Here is a 21,249-nt window from a genome sequence, read left to right on the forward strand (position 1 = left end):
AGGAAGAGGAAGGGGAAGACCCCGCCGCTGCCGTCCGCCGCCCGGGGTTAGCCCGGCGGCCTCCTCCAGCGACGGCGAGGGGATGGAGGGGGGCAGCCCGGCGGCGCGGACGAGGGATCCGCCCGTTATTTTTGTTGATTTGCAACCCGCACTTTCTTTTATGGTGTGCTTGTGATACCTTATGTGGTTGTGAACTCTGTGGTTGACTTTATCAATATCGTCAGGCTGTCCTTTTTTCTCTAAAAAAATGGATGAGCATTGAAGAGGTAATCAAAGAAAAAGCTCCTATGGTATTGGACTTGTCCGCAAAGCAAACTAAACTGACGCTTCTTTTTTCTCCTAGCCAACCGTGGCTGGATCACCGTCAATACGGGTGGCCTTGTCAGCCGATGTTTCGTTCAATATAGTTCATGGCACAGCGGGACCGACATGATTCTAAGCGATGAGAAGGAAGGGGTGATCTTTGTTGTGCCTACCGAAGGCTCTTCCACTGCAATGAGGCCCTAGAGACCGAGATACAAGCAATATTGGAGGGCTTGCTTTGGCCATGGAAGGATCTAACCTTCCGATAAAGCTTCAGTCCGACTGTGCAGTTGTACCTATGGCGCTCACATATGATTCTTTAGATAGATCGGTGTATGCTACCCCGACTATTGAGATGTTCCGGTTAAAATTTCTCGTATACAAAATAGAGTTGCACATTGTTTAGCGAACTCTGATCGGGATAGCATTGCATGCTGGCTTAACCTACCCGCTTCATGTATCAGTGAGCTTGTCGCCTCTGTCACTTTGGAATAAATACCATATGATTCCCAGTGACAACGATTTACCACACTTTGGTCTCTCTTTTTTGCAAACTACAACCATGACCTTAACATCACGAGTTAACTGCATGCATGCTGGTCGATAACACGTCTTACATCCCTAAACTTCGAGTTTGTAAATATAGGCACATACCAGCGCATCACTTCCATGCGATGGGTCGTGGCACTCGCACGCAGAAATTCGCCACATTTATCACTAACAAAATCACTGACAAATAGCTAGCCCCCGAAAAATCGCACACACGAAGGGCACGTCGAACGTGGGAAAAGGAGCTGGGTAAATTAATTGTGGGAACACACGCTGGCGTCCCCATTAATCCCCACTCGTCGTCGTCCGCCGTATAAAATGCCCACGCCCTATGCCTGCCTCTCCACTCCCACATGCACCGTGCGCCTCCCCTTCCCCACTACAACCGCGTCGCCTCTCTCGGTCTCTCTCGACGAGCAATGGCAATGACGATGGCCGACGACTACTACTCGGGGGATCTGGACGACGTCGTGCACCGGCTGCTGCCGCGGGAAATCCTGGCGGACGTGGGCATCGTCGTGGCCGGCGGCCGCGCCCCGCCGTCGTGCGCGGTGAGGCGCAGCCGCAATGACCATGCCACTCTGGTGGAGGACCTCGCGGCGCACCTCGTTGGCATCCTCGGCCTCGACGGCGCGAGAGAGCAGCGCGCCCATGCCAATCCTCCGTACGTGCGCCATGAGCAGGGACCCCGTGTCCGTGATGGGATGGAGGCTCTCGTCGGCGGTGGCCAAGGTGGAGCGGGGCGTCACGCGCCGCCTCCCTGCTGGAATAACGGTGCCGTGCCGCCGCGGCTTCCGAGGTTTGAGCCGGCCGCGCCAGTCCCCGCCTTCGCGAATTGCCATCCTCCGGCCATGCGCCACGGCACCGGCACCGGCACCGGCGTGTTCCTGCCGCGCCCGGAGGCGTACCTGCAAAACAGTGCATCCTCCGCATCCCCAAGCCCCAGGAACGGTAAGAACTGTTAATGATCGCGTTGTTTGCTTTTCCAGCGACGGCGGCAGCGTCAACCTGATCAAACGTGCAAATGCAATGCAGGTGCGAAGCCGCCGCGGATGCTGAGAAAGGAGGCTGTCATTATCGCGATGCGGCAGCAGCAGCAGCTGATGCAGCTGCGGGCGATGGCGGCGGAGATGGATCGGCAGAGGGAAGCGTTCGCTATGGCGTTCCACGGCTGCCCTGCGCTCGCGGCGCCACGGCAATGGCAATGGACGTACTGACTGATACAGTAGATTGTTGACAGTTGGTCGTATGCACAGAATAAATTCGTTTCTCTTTGGGGTTATTTTATAGCAGTGCACATCAGCTGATCATACTACTATCTTAATCGAGTGGAATTGTACTGCTTTTTTTTTTGGATTGGAGGAAGTCATGCATTGTGTAAAATTTGAGGTCGCTAGAATTGAATTTAAGCTGTTTGTCATACTCGGATTTGATGTCTCACAGCTGTAAGCATACTCGGTTTGGTCTCCACTGACGGGGCTTGATACGAAATGAAGGATATTGTTAGTGGGACGAAGTACTATCGAACCCAAGAGCGCCATATGGCGCCGACCCAATAACCATCAACATGGCAATTCTCACTTAAAATGGCATTTTAGCAGAGCCGTCATATGACCTGATAATTATAATAACCATTAACATGACATTTTGGCTTAAAATGACACTTGAGCAGAGTCGTCATATAGCTCTCAATTGCCATAGCTTATAAAATTTGATTCATAAACGAACTCTCAGCCTCCATATGGAGAATGTGGAGGGCAATATGGAGCTCGCTCCAAACTCAACCGCCAATGCGTGAGGAGAGTTTCAGCTTCTTCCTCCTCATGCCGCACGGGATCAGAGGCAGTCTGGCTTCCCTTGCACCATAGGATACGGTCACCCGGCCATTAATGCGACACCCACTCCTTCGTGTTCCCGTGGCGGCCCGTCGGATGGCCGACATGCATCTTGTCCTGGCTTGCGTGTGAGCAGGTTAGGAGGTGTCGTGTGAGTAGTCGGGAGGCGTGTGAACATCATTGTGTTCTTCACTAGGAAGGGCCTCCTACCGGCTGCAGCCTCCTCAATTGCCCTCTTAATGGCGGCCGCATCGGCCTATAAAAGGTTGTCGCAGCTACCAATCTCTCCCTTTGCCCTCTTCATCACCTCCCAAATTTTTGTCGCTTGCCTCCACTCCACCTCTCCAAAACACGTTCTGGAACCCGTTGTCAGATGCCCTGGACCCCTTCTAGGACTAGCTAAAAGTGGGCTTTGCCGAGCTCGCGATGGATGAAGAGGAAAGGGAGTGCAAGATTTGGGACCGCACGCTCACCCGCGTCCCCGCCGCCGTGGGATGTGACCGATGAGGCGGTTTTTGCAGACATCGTGCCCCGCATTACGACACCCCCACTTGACTCAACACTGTCCCCGTCGGCCGTGGCCGCTACTAGGCCCCACTCGCGAATCCAGCCACAACTATTAGCTAATTAGTTTATATTTTAATTAAGTATTAGATGTTCTATCAATGTAAGTTGCAATGAAACTAATTTTCCGTCCAAATTATTAGAAATGAAGTCGCATTGAGTGAAATGTATTTCCGAATATTTTTTTCTTTTTACTATTTGGGGACGAACTGTTATAGTCAATGACAATGGGGACCTAGTTTGGCCATCGCTACAAGTCTGCCACTGGTCCTCTCGATTCGATTTCCTGACGGTATTCATGTTCTGAGTATAGTTTTTTGAGGTGTGCAATAGGATGTGCAGCTCATAGATCTTCAGATTCAAACCCAATTTTCTTTAAAATATTACAATCTAAAGAGGCCCATAGTGGTGACCATACTGGGCCACGTCCCATCTTTATATCTAGTTACAGTCTATGACCGGTGGGCCCTAGGTGTTAGATTTGGGTTTAAATGATTAATCTGGTAATTTTTTTACTACTACTTAGCCTAGAGTTGTGGGTATCAGTTAAAATCCCCGAGTCGTGTTTTTTACCCTAGTCCTACTTCATATACCTCCCACTCCAAAAGAATCTCAACATAAGCTTAATTTTTATTTTATTTTGAGAAGTCCAATGGACTTTCACTTCATCTCTCTCAAAACTCTCTCATCAGTCCGCTATAATTCATGCATTTGTTTCCTGTGCACCAACCTGTGTTTTGAAATCTTACAGAACTCCATGGTAAGTGACATCTCAATCATGCGTTTTTTCTATTGCTACATATTAAAATTCTTGCAATCCAAAGAGGCCCTACTATTCCATCACTGGTGCTCTTGGTTGGATTTCCTTTAGGACGCTAATAAACTTGCACGTATGTGTAATGGCACTATGATGTGAGGAGAAAAAACAATGACAATAGCATTCAAAATGATATTTTTGAAATGGGTTGTTTTGGGTCTCGAATAGCTTATCCAGTATATGATTTGTCTTCATGGTCGATTTGTCTCGATGCTATATTTCATATGTGTATGGTCGGATAAAAAAACATTCACCTTAAAAGTTATCACCCAATGATTTTTGCAGTTGTTGTATTGAGAAGGCACGCAAGAACGGAGAATGAAAGGAGGAGTAACCCCAAAAAACATAACCCTAGGCACTCCTCCCGTCCCATTGTCGGCCTCCCCTCTGCTCTGTTGGCCTCGACGACATAGGGAGAGGGTGTTATAGATCTGGTGGTAGTATTAGTTTGGGGGTTCTTCCCCGTAGTAAGGGTTGTTGAGTCATCAACATTTCATCCATGGTTGTGGTGGTAGTTGCACTCAGTGTCCTGGTTGGGACGACAAGGTGTTGGCAACATCCCAGAGTCAAAATAATGCACTCCCCTCCTTATTGCTGCTCCGGTGATGCGTCTACCGTTGGCAGAGGGCACACAGAGGTGTGTCTTCAACGGATCTGCCTAGGTCCTTCCTGCTTTGGTCTCTGGTAGGTACGTTCGGATATAGTCGACGTTGGTCTCCTGCAAATCCATCTGGACTTTGTCAGCATTAGTGGTTGTTGGTGACTTGGTGTGTTTGCAAGTATAGTCCTTTCGATATACATTTTTGTCATTGAGACAGTTGCTGCTCTGGTGTGTTGGGCGTTTAGAGACTTGGCACGACGACTTCTCGGATGTCAACTACAACAAGAGTTTCCCAGCTCTGCTGAGGGAGGAGCGATGACGGCGGCGCGTCTTCGGCTCACCCCAGTGTTGTTAGTTGTTTCTAGCTGGTTTGTAAACCTAGTTTTTATCATTTTTACTTCTATGCATATGTGTATTGTTACATCTTATTAACAAATAGGAAGAATTTTCTAAACAAAAAGCATACACAAAGAACTTTTTTGCGGGGACACACACACATGACCCTATGGATTAGTAGACAAAGTACGGGACTGACATTCAACAGTACACAAATTCAAGTGTTCACTCTTTTTTCTAGGACACTTTAAAGGTTCACATCATGGATTGTGTTTTATTAAAGAAAATCTCATACTATTGTAATGTGACTTAGCGAATTTGAGGTTAGATCCTGTTTCAAATATCAGTTTTTGTTATTTCTCAGAATTCGATCTAACATGAGAATACGGACTGAGGATAAGCTTTTTTTTAGAACACCAGTTGAGAATCTACTAATTAACCCTATTAAAGCATGAAGAGCAGTGAATCAAATCAATCATATATGAAAATAATGTTGTTGCAATGTTTAGCACCAGACGTGTTTAGCCCTAAGCATCTATTTGATCTCAACCATCAAAGTATATCGATATGAACACCTAGATTGCTTCATTAGCATTTAACATGGCAAGTGATTATCTCTATAGGCCATGATGTAATTGTTGGCTCAACTTGGATCATATTTACTATCCCTATGGTAACTTGAGTACCATAAATGCTGATTTATTGTGCCCCATTTCAACTCATACCATACTAAACTATAGAGATATCCGTCAAAATAGTTTCCATATCAAAAATTATGATGACAACAAAAAGGAATATCTTCTCTTTACCATATACAACAAATATGTCAAGAACATTCTCGATGTATCATAATGATTGCACTATACATACTACAAAACCCATAGCACATGTTGCCTACAAGGTAATTTTCTAGAATGTCTTCTACATGAAAAACTTGGCATACTCACCTTGGTCATCCCAGCATTGGGTTGAAACAGGAAATATCGGCAATTCCATTGGTTATTACTATAATGATGCTAAATTCTAGTAATGTTTGGATTTTATGTGTACTGCATGTGATACTGAACCACTCAGACTCCTAGAACACATCAAATCGACGTAAGTGGCTCTTCTCAATAATTGACTGGACTATTCAAGTATCCCATTGTTCTAAAAGACACATCTACATGATGGTCTCAAGTGTGCTTTTATCCACACAAAACCATTGGCTCATTATCCTGAACATCAAATTAAATCAAATTCAAGTGGACAATGTCTTCAATATTGCCTTAGGATTGATCTTTCTCACTCTATCCTATATGTATAGATTCAAAAATGGTTTGGTAAAATATTTTGTCCAAAGAGTTAAGCTCATTATATGAACTTCACTTCAGAATCGCAACTTACCAACTTCACATTGGGGTCATGCAGTTTTACATGCTCTTGACCAAACTACACAGTATATCCCCCTCTACCTTTGATACGTGGGAATCTACCAAGTATTTCTCGTCTGCGATAATTTAGTTACACATCGATATCACTACCCTGACATATATCATTGGCCCTTCACCATATATTTGCTATCTATGTGAGTAATACCTATATTTCCGTCAATATCTCAAGACCCTCACACGGGGGTTTATTAAAGGCTAGTATGACTATTCAACGAGGAACATTTCCTAGTATTAGGGGAGATTTCAAGTACTAGAAAGAATGACAGGAAATTGATAGAATGTCTAAATTTCTGACTCAAATCCACATACTCAAAGATCTGAATCCCATGTTCAGAAGTTTTGCAACACATTGCAAATAATCTGCCCGGTTCATTTATTGATCTGAAAGGTATAACAAAGTACTTAAGTCCGGCTGGAAACACGCCCAAAGGAGTGTAGGTACCAATGGAAACCACTCAACTCCTTGTTCTTGGAAAGATGGGGAGTAGTACAGCCTTTTCCCAGAACCATATTCTCGCAAGAAACAAAGTAAATTGAGGAGAAAATCCCTAGAGTCTGGAAATGCAAATCAACTCAACAACCCAGTGGAAGGGCAACCTCCACAACCAAGATCCAACTTGCAGACATTGGTTGGGACAACAGAATACCTAGACTCAAGCTCATTGGGAAATTGCGAGCAACCACCAAGGGTATGGATATTTCCATCAACTATATATACATATATAGATTCTAGAGAAACATATAACTGGAAGTCTATAGATGCCAACATACATTTCTCAACTAGATTGCAAACAACCTTTCAAATGATTTAGATCCAAAAACCATGGCCACGAGAAAGTGTGAACAACACTCGTATCAAACTCAAGCAATGGGTGCATTCCAAGTAGAAATAATCTTGCTCAATAAAGGAAAGGTGTCACAACAGAAATACCTACACATTTTTTCTTCCAAAAACGAAGAACAACGAGGTGGTGAGGCATAGAGTGAGTCTTGTAGCACAAGGTTCATGCAAATACCCAAACTATTCTCCATATGTGGTATGTATTTATGATACCTTTTATCATTGGCAGTATAAAATTATCTATGCAGTTGATAGTTGAAGTAATTACTTATCCATATGGATCACTAGATTCGGACATATATGGTCCCTAATGAAATATCAATTCTGAGTCAAAATGCAAAACACAACATACATAGTGTAAAAATCAATAAATCACCATACAGTTAATTGTTGTTGGTACATTTCGTACAACTAGCGTAGTGAGTTCCTTATACACAAGGATTAATCCATGATTACCCATGCATGTTCGTCATACACAAGTATTACTTCCGCAATGACGAAGCACATGATCATCTAAATACGGAATTTGAGACGAAGGATTTAGGGTAATGCCATTGCTCGAGACTACAACTCTCATACCTTCGCTCATGTATTATGGTACACCTTGTTGCCATTATCTAAAATATATTGGAGAAAAATTCATTATGTGTGACTCCCACGTTTATAATCAGGCACTACTATCACACATATCATGCACGATCACGAACAGAGACCTACATTAATATCACAACACAACTTTGTGACACAAATATAAACATAATTCTTTATATAACAAGCCAGTGCCACGAGGACCCATAATACAACAGTCATGAAAGAAAATATTGTTTGAGTACATACATAGTTAGACAAGTTTTGCCTTAAGAATGCTGAGCAAAACAACGACACCAGATCAAAAGGCAAGGCCTCCTGCCTGGGAGCTCTGGACTACTCCTGGTCGTCGGTCTCCATGTAGTAAGCACCGCTGGTGTAACTTGCATCCGGGGTGCTACCACCTGTTGCAACAACTGGGTCGAATGAAAAGGGTAGCAAAGCAACGGTGAGTACTCATCTAAAGTAATCGCAAGACTTACATCAGATCTATACTAGATATGCATCGATATCAAAGGAATGGGAAATATGTGGACTAAACTGCAGAAATGCCAGAATAAGTGGGAGAAGCTCATCCTATCGAAGACTACAACTTTCAGCAATAGAAGATAGGAGCCGCCAGAATAAGGGGGATAAGCTCATCCTATCGAAGACTACATCTTTCAGCAGTAGAAGAGAGGAGCGTATCTGGTATCAAATTGTACATACATATAGCAATAAACCTGCCGAGAGATCCTCTCCTCGTCTCCCTGAGAGAAAGTGATCGTCTGGTGTATCTGTGTGTTATCTGGTTGTGTTTTAACAAGTATCTGGTTTTACTTGTAAGATGTCAGGATACAACTCTAAGTCGTCACGTTATCGTGGACACGACTATTCGAATAGATTACTTCCCTATAGGGGTGCACCACATTTCCTGATACGCTCGATTACCTCTGGCCAGACACACTTTTCTAGGTAATGCCCGACCTCGGATAATCGACAGGCCGTAGACCTACCTAGGCTCTGCAGAGAGGTCAACACGCTGGTCTAAATCCTAAGCGCGAAGTGGTTATGGGCCAATCGCCCTAAGCACTCCTGCACATCGCGTGGACGTCCGGGGCCAAGCCCACCTTTGTATCTAGGCATGCCGCCCAACTATGACGTTTGACAGAGCTTTCGGGGGGAACGTACGACGCTGAGGGCCCCGTAAACCATTATCTCGTGCGGCGGTTAGTATGTATATGCCAGTGGAAGTCTCAGATCAAATACCTAATCTCGTTAAGCGTGTTATTATGAAATAACCGCGGACATCGACCAGGGACTAGCCCACCTCTTTCATAGGTGGTCTCTGCCTGCCCTGTCGTTCTGCCTCAGTGAATGTTTTGTGTCAGTTGTCGGGACATATCCGAGCTACCACCACAACCTGGGTGATGCTACTAACAGCTAGCCGCCATAGTGAATCACTCGCGGGTGCTCTCCAAGCCGAGCCGACTTTAGTATGAACATGTTTAGTGTAGCAGTATAAAATATACCCGTGATCATGGCCCGAAGGGATCACGGCCCGATAATATAGCATAGCACACGGACAAGGGTGTAGGGCCACTGATGGAATACTAGCATACATATACTAAGCATATAGGATAATAGGTAAAGTATCAACATGTTGGGGAACGAAGTAATAATTCAAAAAAATTCCTATGTGTCACCAAGATCAATCTAGGAGATACTAGCAACGAGATAGAGGGAGTGCATCTTCATACCCTTGAAGATCGCTAAGCGGAAGCGTTACAAGAACGCAGTTGATGGAGTCATACTCGCGGCGATTCAAATCGCGGAAGATCCGACCTAGCGCCGAATGGATGGCGCCTCCGCGTTCAACACACGTACAACCCGAGGACGTATCCTACTTCTTGATCCAGCAAGGGGAGATGAGAAGTTGAGGGAGAGCTCCGGCAGCACGACAGCGTGGTGGTGGAGCTTGTGGTTCTCCGGCAAGGCTTCGCCAAGCACTAAGGAGGAGGAGGGGGTGTTGGAGGAGGGAGGGGCTGCGCCTGGGGAAGGGATGCAGCTGCCCTCCCATCCCCACTATTTATAGGGGGAAGATAAGAGGGGGCCGGCCCCTAGATGCATCTAGAGGGGGGGCGGCCAGGAGAGGGAGATTTGCCCCCCAAGCAAGGTGGGAGGCGCCCCCTCCCCTAAGGTTTCCAACCCTAGGCGCCTTGGGCCCTTGGGGTGCACTAGCCCACTAGGGGGATGGTTCCCTCCCATATTCAGCCCATTAACTCCTCCGGGGCAGGTGGCCCAACCCGGTGGACCCCCGGACACCTTTCGGTGGTCCCGGTACAATACCGATAACCCCCGAAACCATTCCGGCGACTGAAACTGGACTTCCCATATATAAATCTTCACCCCCGGACCATTCCGGAACTCCTCGTGACGTCCGGGATCTCATCCGAGACTCCGAACAACCTTTGGTAACCACATGCAATTTCCCATAACAACTCTAGCATCACCGAACCTTAAGTGTGTAGACCCTACGGGTTCGGGAACCATGCAGACATGACCGAGACATCTCTCCGACCAATAACCAACAACGGGATATGGATACCCATGTGAAGGAAATATGCCCTAGAGACAATAATAAAGTTGTTATTTGTATTTTCTTATATCATGATAAATGTTTATTATTCATGCTAGAATTGTATTAACCGGAAACTTAGTACATGTGTGAATACATAGATAAACAAAGTATCCCTAGTATGCCTCTACTTGACTAGCTCATTAATCAAAGATGGTTATGTTTCCTAGCCATAGACATGTGTTGTCATTTTCTAAAGGGGTCACATCATGAGAGAATGATGTGATGGACAAGACCCATCCGTTAGCTTAGCACTATCATCATTTAGTTTATTGCTATTGCTTTCTTCATGACTTATACATGTTCCTCAGACTATGAGATTATGCAACTCCCGAATACTGGAGGAAGACCTTGTGTGCTATCAAATGTCACAATGTAACTAGGTGATTATAAAGATTCTCTACAGGTGTCTCCGATGGTGTTTGTTGAGTTGGCATAGATCGAGATTAGGATTTGTCACTCCGTGTATCGGAGAGGTATCTCTGGGCCCTCTCGGTAATGCACATAACTATGAGCCTTGCAAGCAATGTGACTAATGAGTTAGTCATGGGATAATGCATTACAGAACGAGTAAAGAGACTTGCTGGTAACGAGATTGAACTAGGTATGATGATACCGACGATCGAATCTCGGGCAAGTAACATACTGATGACAAAGGGAACAACGTATGTTGTTATGCGGTTTCACCGATAAAGATCTTTGTAGAATATGTAGGAACCAATATGAGCATCCAGGTTCCACTATTGGTTATTGACTGGAGATGTGTCTCGGTCATGTCTACATAGTTCTCGAACCCGTAGGGTCTGCACGCTTAACGTTCGATGACGATTTGTATTATGAGTTATGTGACTTGATGTACCGAAGTTTTTTCGGAGTCCCGGATGAGATCACGAACATGACGAGGAGTCTTGAAATGGTTGAGAGGTAAATATTCATATATTGGAAGGTTGCATTTGGACATCGGAATGGTTCCGAGTGGTTCGGGCATTTTTTCTGAGTACCGGGAGGTTACCGGAACCCCCCAGGAGAAGTTATGGGCCTTATGGGCCATAAGAAGGAATCACACCAGCCCACAAGGGGCTGGTGCACCCCCCTTGGGCAGGAGGCCGATTAGGACTAGGAGAAGGGGGCCGGGCCCCCCTTTCCTTCTCCTTCTCCCTCCCCCCTTTCCTACTCCGTGTGGGAGGTGGAATCCTACTAGGACTAGGGAGTCCTAGTAGGACTCCAGACCTTGGCGCCCCCTAGGGCCGGCTGCCTCTCCCTCTTCCTCTTTTATATACGGAGTCAAGGGCACCCCAAAGACACACAAGTTGATCTTTTAGCCATGTGCGGTGCCCCCCTCCACAGTTACACACCTTGGTCATATCATCGTAGTGCTTAGGCAAAGCCCTGCACCGGTAACTTCATCATCAATGTCACCATGCCGTCGTGCTGACGAAATCTCCCTCGGCCTCAACTGGATCAAGAGTTCGAGGGATGCCACCGAGCTGAACGTGTGCAGATCGTGGAGGTACCGTACATTCGGTACTTGGATCGGTTGGATCGCGAAGACGTTCAACTACATCAACCGTGTTACTAAACGCTTCCGCTTTCAGTCTACGAGGGTACATGGACACACTCTCCCTGCTCGTTGCTATGCTTCTCCTAGATAGATCTTGCGTGATCGTAGGCAAACATTTTGAAATACTATGTTCCCCAACAGTGGCATCCGAGCCAGGTCTATGCGTAGATGTTATATGCACGAGTAGAACACAATGAGTTGTGGGCGATAATAGTCATACTGCTTACCAACATGTCTTACTTTGATTCGACGGTATTGTTGGATGAAGCGGCCTAGACTGACATTACATGACCGCATTCATGAGACTGGTTCTACCGATGTGCTTCGCACACAGGTGGCTAGTGGGTGTCTGTTTCTCCAACTTTAGTTGAATCGAGTTTGATTACGCCCGGTCCTTGTTGAAGGTTAAAACAACACACTTGACGAAAAAATTTGTGGTTTTTATGCGTAGGTAAGAACGGTTCTTGCTAGAAGCCCGTAGCAGCCTCGTAAAACTTGCAACAACAAAGCAGAGGACGTCTAACTTGTTTTTGCAGTGCTTGCTGTGATGTGATATGGTCAAGACGTGATGATATATAAATTGTTGTATGAGATGATCATGTTTTGTAATAGTTATCGACAACTGGCAGGAGCCATATGGTTGTCGCTTTATTGTATGAAATGCAAACGCCATGTGATTGCTTTACTTTATCACTAAGCGGTAGCGATAGTCGTAGAAGCAATAGTTGGCGAGACGACAACAATGCTTCAATGGAGATCAAGGTGTCAAGCCGGTGACGATGGTGATCATGACGTGCTTTGGAGATGGAGATCAAAGGCACAAGCTGATGATGGCCATTTCATATCACTTATTTGATTACATGTGATGTTTATCCTTTATGCATCTTATTTTTCTTAGTACGGTGGTAGCATTATAAGATGATCTCTCACTAAATTTCAAGGTATAAGTGTTCTCCCTGAGTATGCACCATTGCTACAGTTCATCGTGCCGAGACACCATGTGATGATCAGGTGTGATAAGCTCTACTTTCACAGACAATGGGTGCAAGCCAGTTTTGCATACACAGAATACTCGGGTTAAACTTGACGAGCCTATCATATGCAGATATGGCCACTGAGACCAAAAGGTCGAGCGTGAATCATATAGTAGATATGATCAACATAGTGATGTTCACCATTGAAAACTACTCCATCTCACGTGATGATCGGACGTGGTTTAGTTGATATGGATCACGTGATCACTTAGATGATTAGAGGGATGTCTATCTAAGTGGGAATTCTTAAGTAATATGATTAATTGAACTTAAATTTATCATGAACTTAGTCCTGATAGTATTTGCATATCTATGTTGTAGATCAATTGCTCACGTATAGCTTCCCCGTTTTATTTATGATATGTTCCTAGAGAAAACTATGTTGAAAGATGTTAGTAGCAATGATGCGGACTAGGTTCGTGATCTGAGGATTATCCTCATTGCTGCATAGAAGAATTATGTCCTTGATGCACCGCTATGTGACGGTCTTATTGCAGGAGCAGAGGCAGACGTTATGAATGTTTGGCAAGCTCGTGTTGGGAAATGCAGTAATTTCAAAAAAAATCCTACGCACACACAAGATCTATCTAGGTGATGCATAGCAACAAGAGGGGAAGAGTGTTGTCCACATACCCTCGTAGACCATAAGCAGAAGCGTTATGACAACGCGGATGATGTAGTTGAACGTCTTCACAATCCGACTGATCCTAGCACCGAAGGTACGGCACCTCCGTGATCTGCACACGTTCAGCTCGGTGACGTCCAACGAACTCTAGATCCAGCTGAGTGTCGAGGGAGAGTTTCGTCAGCATGACGACGTGATGACGGTGATGATGAAGCTACCGGAACAGGGCTTCGCCTAAGCACTGCTACGATATGATCGAGGTGGAAATCTGTGGAGGGGGGCACCGCACACGGCTAAGACAACTGTCAACTTGTGTGTCTATGGGGTGCCCCTCTCCCCCGTATATAAAGGAGTGGAGGAGGGGAGGTCCGTCCCTCTCTGTGGCGCGCCCTAGGGGGAGTCCTACTCCCACTGGGAGTAGGATTCCCCCTTTCCCTAGTAGGAGTAGGAGAGAAGGAAGGAAGGAGGGGCGGCCCCCACCCAATTCAGATTGGGCTAGGGGGCGCGCCCTCCACCTTGGCCTTCCTCTCCTCTATTCCACTAAGGCCCAATAAGGCCCATATACTCCCCGGGGGGTTCCGGTAACCTCCCGGTACTCCGGTAAATGCCCGAACTCATCCGGGACCATTCTGATGTCCAAACATAGGATTCCAATATATCGATATTTTATGTCTCGACCATTCCGAGACTCCTCATCATGTCCATGATCATATCCGGGACACCGAACTACCTTCGGTACATCAAAACACATAAACTCAAAATACCGATCGTCACCAAACGTTAAGCGCGCGGACCCTACGGGTTCGAGAACTATGTAGACATGACCGAGACACATCTCCGGTCAATAACCAATGGCGGAACCTGGATGCTCATATTGATTCCTACATATTCTACGAAGATATTTATCGGTCAAACCGCATAACAACATACAGTGTTCCCTTTGTCGTCGGTATGTTACTTGCCCGAGATTCGATCGTCGGTATCTCAATACCTAGTTCAATCTCATTACTGGCAAGTCTCTTTACTCATTCTATAATGCAACATCCCGTAACTAACTCATTAGTCACATTGCTTGCAAGGCTTATAGTGATGTGCATTACCGAGAGGGCCCAGAGATACCTCTCCGATACAGGGAGTGACAAATCCTAATCTCGATCTATGCCAACTCAACAAACACCATCAGAGACACCTGTAGAGCATCTTTATAGTCACCCAGTTACGTTGTGATGTTTGATAGCACACTAAGTGTTCCTCCAGTATTCGGGAGTTGCATAATCTCGTAGTCAGAGGAACATGTATAAGTCATGATGAAAGCAATAGCAACAAAACTAAACGATCATTTATGCTAAGCTAACGGATGGGTCTTGTCCATCACATCATTCTCTAATGATGTGATCCCGTTCATCAAATGACAACACATGCCTATGGCTAGGAAACTTAACCATCTTTGATTAACGAGCTAGTCAAGTAGAGGCATACTAGGGACACTTTGTTTGTCTGTGTATTCACACATGTACTAAGTTTCCGGTTAATACAATTCTAGTATGAATAATAAACATTTATCATGATATAAGGAAATACAAATAACAACTTTGTTATTGCCTCTACAACATATTTCCTTCAGTCTCCCACTTGCACTAGAGTAAATAATCTAGTTCACATCGTCATGTGATTTAACACCAATAGTTCACATCTTTATGTGATTTGTCGGTGTACAAAACTAGGGGCACATTTTGTACCCCTTTACCTGTGCACGGGCAGTCAGAGCCACACCCACGACCACACCAAGCAGAGCAAGGGAGGTAAGCCAAGGTAAAACCGAAGTCCAAGACGAAGCAAAGCAACGACAAGGACCAAGGCCACAAAGATTAGGTGGGCAAAGCAGGTTTCCCCAGCAAGGACCCTTGCCGGGGCAGCCTCAGCGGCCTCGGCAAGACCCTTGCCGGGGCAGCTCGCCCACGCCAGCCGAGCGAGCCACCCTCGAGCCCACCAACACTCGACAAATGCATTCGACAGGGCTCGGGAGGCACCTCTGTGGTGGCATGCAGATCTTCGTGAAGACAAAGAATAGTCAAGATCAAATGAGGATAGGAAGGCAGCCATCCTCACCGAAGAAACCCACAAGACCCTCGGCAAGATCCTTGCTGGGGACGCCTGCACGCCACGGCAAGACCCTTGCCGGGCCACCCAGCAAGGCCCCCGCCAAGTGCACCAGCAGGGCCACCGTCAGGCCTGCACCAGCCAAAGTCTCCGTCGTCGTTCGCATGCAGCTGCCAACCCAACCAGCTGGGCAGGCACCTGTGTGGCGACATGCAGCCCTTCGTGGAGGCTCCACCACCACGCCACCTCAGTTGCCTGCCTACCTACATGGCACCGCATGCATCGCTGGCCAGGGCGCGTGTCGAAACATGGAAGAGCGGCGACGGACAGGACGGGCCTTGCCCCGCCCCCGATAAAGTGGAGGGACACCGAAGCCTTGCATTTAATGCGCTTTGTCCTATAATACCAGGATAACCTCGCAACATTGTTGCCTTTCCACCTCCTGTGTGCCACTGTGGCAACCCCTTTTTCTATAAAAGGAGGCCCAAGGCGACGAGGAGAGGGATTCGGCTTTTTGGAGCTCGTTACACCCCGTAGCTAGTTCAAGAACTCAGAATACATCCACCAAAGCAGGACTAGGGTTTTACGCATCCTCGCGGCCCGAACCTGGATAAACAAACCATGTGCTCTCTGTTAGACCCGCTCTTCTCTCAACCCCGCGCCCCGCAACCGTAGTAGGGATCCTTGTGATCCCATAGGTGTCGTTTCCCACCGACATCTTTGGCATGCCAGGTAGGGGTCGCGTTTGTGAGAATCTGGTCTGGTAGTTAGCCTAGCGGTTCTTCATCGCCATGGCCCCTAAGAAGAAGACGACCACGGCAATCAGCTCGTTGGGGGCCGAACGGCCCATGCCGGCGCGGACGAGCAGCGGACCGGTCGCGGACAGGACTCGGGCCGCGGCCCGCGAACACCAGCACCACCCAGGCAGTCGGAGCCTGGCGAGCGGCATCGTTCGTGCACCAGACGATCGGCCCCACGCCGCCGGATCCAAAGACGGAGCTGGGCCCCCTGCCGGCGGCGCGGGGCCCTCCGGGGGTGTCGTTGCGCCAACTCCGGGCGGCGCGGCGACCTCCAGGACGCATACACCGGCGACCATCGTGTGTTCTTCCCATGGTGTGCACGCGGAACAGCGTCACCATGTTGGTGACCCTGGGCACCGCCGTGGGAAGAGCCCTGCGCGTCGTCAGCAAGGCGAAGGAGTTCAACACGCTCGTCGAAGCACTGGTGAAAATGGCACGCAACCGCTGGGTTGTGACAAAGCTCCTTCTAACATAGTTAGAAGTCGAAGCGCGCCACGATCCACTCAGCTGTCGCCGCCACCCACGCCAGTGGAAGCCTTGGCGCGCGTGCAGCTGCTCCTCGACTTCCCTCCTGCCGCGGAGAAGCTCGATGAGTGGAGGGACACCATCCAGAGCCTCGTCGCCGGCGCGAACAAAGACGATTCGCGGCGGGCGGGGCCCTCGGGTCGGCGCTCCACCAAACCACCACATGCTGGCGCTGGGAGGACCGGGGGAGCTGCGGCCACGGTGCACTCTCCTCCTCCTCGCCAGCCGCCACGGGCGTCGGCCCGTCGTGGCGACGCTGGTGATAACATCTCCATAGTGTCGTACGATCCACGGACCCTCCGTGACCAGCGCAGGTACTTCGGGAGCGAGCTCACGAAGACGCTCAAACCACCGTCGAGCACCGGCGCGAAGTGCGCCACCAGTCGGACAAGCGGGCAGGACCCACTATGGACCACCCGGCACTGGGGGGCCCCGGCGGCCTACCTTACGAGGTGGGCTGCCCGGCTTTTACCCGTGAGCTGAGGCAGTTCCAATGGCCGTCCCACCGCACGTTCAAGCCCGACGTCGGTGAGAAGTACACCGGCAAGACCCATCCATCCGAGTTCCTCAGCATCTACCATCATGATGCAGGCCGTTGGGGCTTGCGACGACAAGGTGCTTGCCAACTACTTCCCGCTGGCGCTCAAGCCCAATGTGATGTCTTGGTTGATGCACTTGCCGGCGGACTCCATCTCTTCCTGGTCAGATCTGTGCCATGAGTTCGTTGGCGCCTTCACGGGAGGCCACCAAGCTCATGGCCAGGCCAGTGATCTGCATATCATTCCCCAGAAGGAAGGGGAGACCCCGCGCAAGTACATCCAGAGATTCAGCCGGGTGCAGTACAACATCCCCGACGTTCATCCCGCCGCTGTGATTATCGCGTTCCATCAGAACATGCGCAATCGCAAGATGCGTGAGGAGTTGGCGATGACCAAGGTTAAAGATGTGGTCGAGCTCTACGTTCTGGCCGATAGGTGCGCCCAGGCTGAAGAGGGAAGGAAGTACCCCGGCGAAAACGCCGGCGCGGAAACCGACTCTACTGAGGAGGACGTCGCCGCCCCGACGAAGAAGGGCCGACGTCGCAACAGGAAACGCAAAGGCAAGGCCATGCTTTCCGTTGAGGGATCTGACGATACCGGTACCAACAAGAAGGTCAAGGCAGACACCCCTGATAAGGAGATTGCGGGTGCGCCGCCTGCCGAGCCTTGGCGGCTACCGACAAGCCAGGAAGCTCCAGCAAGCAATACTGCAAGATCCACTGCACCAAGGGCCATGATCTCCAGAACTGCCGGCAAGTCGAGCTCCTTGCTGAGAAGCAAAAGGCTGAGTACGAAAGGCGGGACAAAGAGAAGGACCAGGATGGTGTTGAGGGATCCGGCAAGAAGCGCGGCGGCCAAGGAGGCCGCCCCGGCAAGGATAAACATCAAGAAAGACCTGCCCGGGGCCGCGACAAGAAACAAGAAGACGACGATCGCGACGAGGACGACGAGTCTGGTGAGCAAGGGTTCCAGAAGGCTATGGAGGCCATGTGCGTCGATGGCGGCGCCTCGCTGCACACCTCTCACTGCCAGCTCAGGCAGTGGGCGCGAGAGGTCACAGCAACAGAGCCGTCGTTTGACGCTCAGAAGCCACTAAAGTGGTCCAGCACGCCCCTCATCTTTGACGCCGAGGACCACCCTGATCGCACTACCACTGTCGGGTGTTTGCCGTTGTTGGTTTCACCAACAATATGCAACCTCAGGGTGAACAAGATGTTGGTTGACGGCGGGGCCGGCCTGAACCTGATCTCGCCTGTCGTGATCAAAAGGTTGCAAATCCCTGACGGAGACCTCGAGGAAATGGGCACGTTTCAGGGGGTCAATCCGGGGAGAAGCCAGCCAAAGGGAAAGGTCACACTGCCCGTGACATTTGGAGGGGAGTTGAAATTCCGGACGGAGAGGATCGTCTTCGACGTGGCCGAGATCCCCTTGCCCTACAACGGGATCCTCGGCCGCCCGGTACTCACTAAGTTCATGGCGACATCACACTACGCCTACAACATGCTAAAGATGCCCGGGACGTTGACCATCATCTCCATCCCCTCCGACAAGAAGGACGCGCTGATCTGCGCCGACCAACTCTATCGGGAAGTAGTTGCAGCAGCTGCCGTCAAGGCACCTGCTCCTGCCGCCGAAGGCCCGGTACGAAAAAAGGAGCCCGGCAAGACCTCTCGCACCCACTCCGGCAAGCGCACCACCTCAGGGTGTTGTGCTACCGATGAGGACATGCCAGAGAGCTCTGCCGACAAGAACAAGAGATCCAGAGCCGAGCCGCCGCAGACCAAGAAGGTGCCCGTCACGGAGGACGGCACGGGAGGGGCCTTCATCATAGGCTCCACCCTCAGCAGCAAATAGGAAGGCGAGCTCGTCACCTTCCTGCGGGCGAATGGCGACGTGTTTGCATGGCAAGTGTCCGACATCCCCGGTGTTCCCAGGGAGGTGATTGAGGACCACCTAGCTGTCTGCCCCCACGCGCGGACCGTCAAGTAGAAGGTCAAAAAGCAGGCTCTGGAGAGGCAGGAGTTCATCACAGAGGAGATCAGGAAGTTAGAAGCGGCAGGTTTGGTGAGAGGGGTGCTCCACCCGACGTGGTTGACCAATCTGGTAGTGGTGCGCAAGGCGAATGGGAAGTAGAGGCTGTGTATTGATTACACCGATATCAATAAGGCTTGTCCTAAGGACCCCTTCCCATTTCCGCGCACCGACCAGATTGTTGACTCCCCGGCTGGATGTGATCTGCTATCATTCCTCGATGCCTACTCATGCTACCACCAAATCTTCATGACAAGAGAGGATGAAGAGAAGACAACATTCATCACCCCATGTGGTACGTATTGCTTTTTACGGATGCCTTTCGGGTTGAAGAGTACTGGCTCAACGTTTGCAAGAGCGATCCAAATTCGTTTTGAACCTCAGCTCCATAGAAATATGGAGGCCTACATGGATGACATAGTGGTCAAAACCAAGGACGGGCCGACTCTGGTGCAAGATCTAGAAGAGACATTTGCCAACCTGCGCAAGATCAACCACAAGTTGAACCCTGAGAAGTGCATCTTCAGCGTCCCGTCCGGCAAGCTTCTCGGGTTCTTCGTGTCATAGCGCGGGATTGAGGCAAACCCAGACAAGATCAAGGCTATTGAGCAGATCAAGGCGCCCAAGCGGATCAAGGATGTGCGTCGGCTCGCCGGTTGCGTTGCCGCCATGAGCCGGTTCATCTCCAAGTCCGCCGAGCGCGCCCTTCCCTTTTTCAAGATCTTGAAAAAGGCGGGCCCAATAGAGTGGACCCCAGAAGCCGAGGTCGCACTGCAGGACCTGGAGAAATACCTTTCCTCCACGCCAATACTAGTTGCGCCTAAACCACAAGAGCCATTGCTGCTGTATTTGGTGGCGACGAACCAAGTGGTCAGCGCCGCACTAGTGGCGTAGAGGGAGGTCGACGAGGAGGCAACAATGGGGGCAGAACCAGCGGATCGCGAGCCGAAGATTCCCCCGGCAGGGCCTGGTGCCGACAAGGCGCGGCCCCCGGTAGAGTCTGGTGCCACTAGGGCGATGCCCCCGCGGCCGAGTGAAGTGGTGCCCAAGAAAAAGATGATGCAGCACCCGGTTTACTTTGTCAGCTCCCTCTTGCAGGGGCTAGGTCAAGGTATTACGGTGTGCAAAAATTGCTCTTCGGCCTCCTCATGGTCTCGAGGAAGCTGCACCACTACTTCCAGGCTCACGAGATCACTGTCGTCACTCGCCTCCTGTTGCAATGGATACTACACAACCCAGACACAACCGGAAGGATTGTGGAATGGGCCATGGAGTTGTCAAGCTTCAGCTTAAATTTTGAAAGTACCTCGACAATTCAGAGTAGAGACCTGGCGGAGTTCATCGCGGAATGGACCTCGATGCCTGACGAACAAATCCAGGAGACTACTCTCCCCGGCAAGGAAGCAGACCGCAACTGGATCATGTACTTTGATGGAGCCTTCTCACTGCAAGGCGCCGGTTGTCGTGGTTCTAACTCTGACAGTGATGTAGGGGGGTATGTATGAAGAGGCTAGATCTTAGCTATAGAGGAGTTGTAAGCACACGAGGAT

General features: G+C 49.2%; 1 protein-coding gene across 1 annotated transcript; it reads left to right on the forward strand.

The window, feature by feature from the left end:
- Positions 1-1,191: 1,191 nt before the first annotated feature.
- LOC147975041 (uncharacterized) lies at positions 1,192-2,075 on the forward strand. Its single transcript, XM_087519593.1, has 2 exons — positions 1,192-1,803; positions 1,888-2,075. The coding sequence occupies exons 1-2, from the start codon at positions 1,206-1,208 to the stop codon at positions 2,067-2,069; spliced, it is 780 nt and encodes a 259-aa protein (XP_087375719.1). The 5' UTR covers positions 1,192-1,205; the 3' UTR covers positions 2,070-2,075.
- The last annotated feature ends 19,174 nt before the right edge of the window (positions 2,076-21,249 follow it).

Source organism: Triticum urartu, chromosome 4A, assembly GCF_056163025.1.
Source record: "Triticum urartu cultivar PI428250 chromosome 4A, HENAU_Tu73, whole genome shotgun sequence".
Classification (NCBI taxonomy): Eukaryota; Viridiplantae; Streptophyta; class Magnoliopsida; order Poales; family Poaceae; genus Triticum; species Triticum urartu.

Excerpts from the sequence above, each read along its gene's own strand:
- LOC147975041 (XM_087519593.1), top strand. The coding sequence starts at position 1,206 with ATGCACCGTGCGCCTCCCCTTCCCCACTACAACCGCGTCGCCTCTCTC. Across the intron at positions 1,804-1,887 it reads ATCCCCAAGCCCCAGGAACG|GTGCGAAGCCGCCGCGGATG; the intron begins GTAAGAACTGTT and ends AATGCAATGCAG.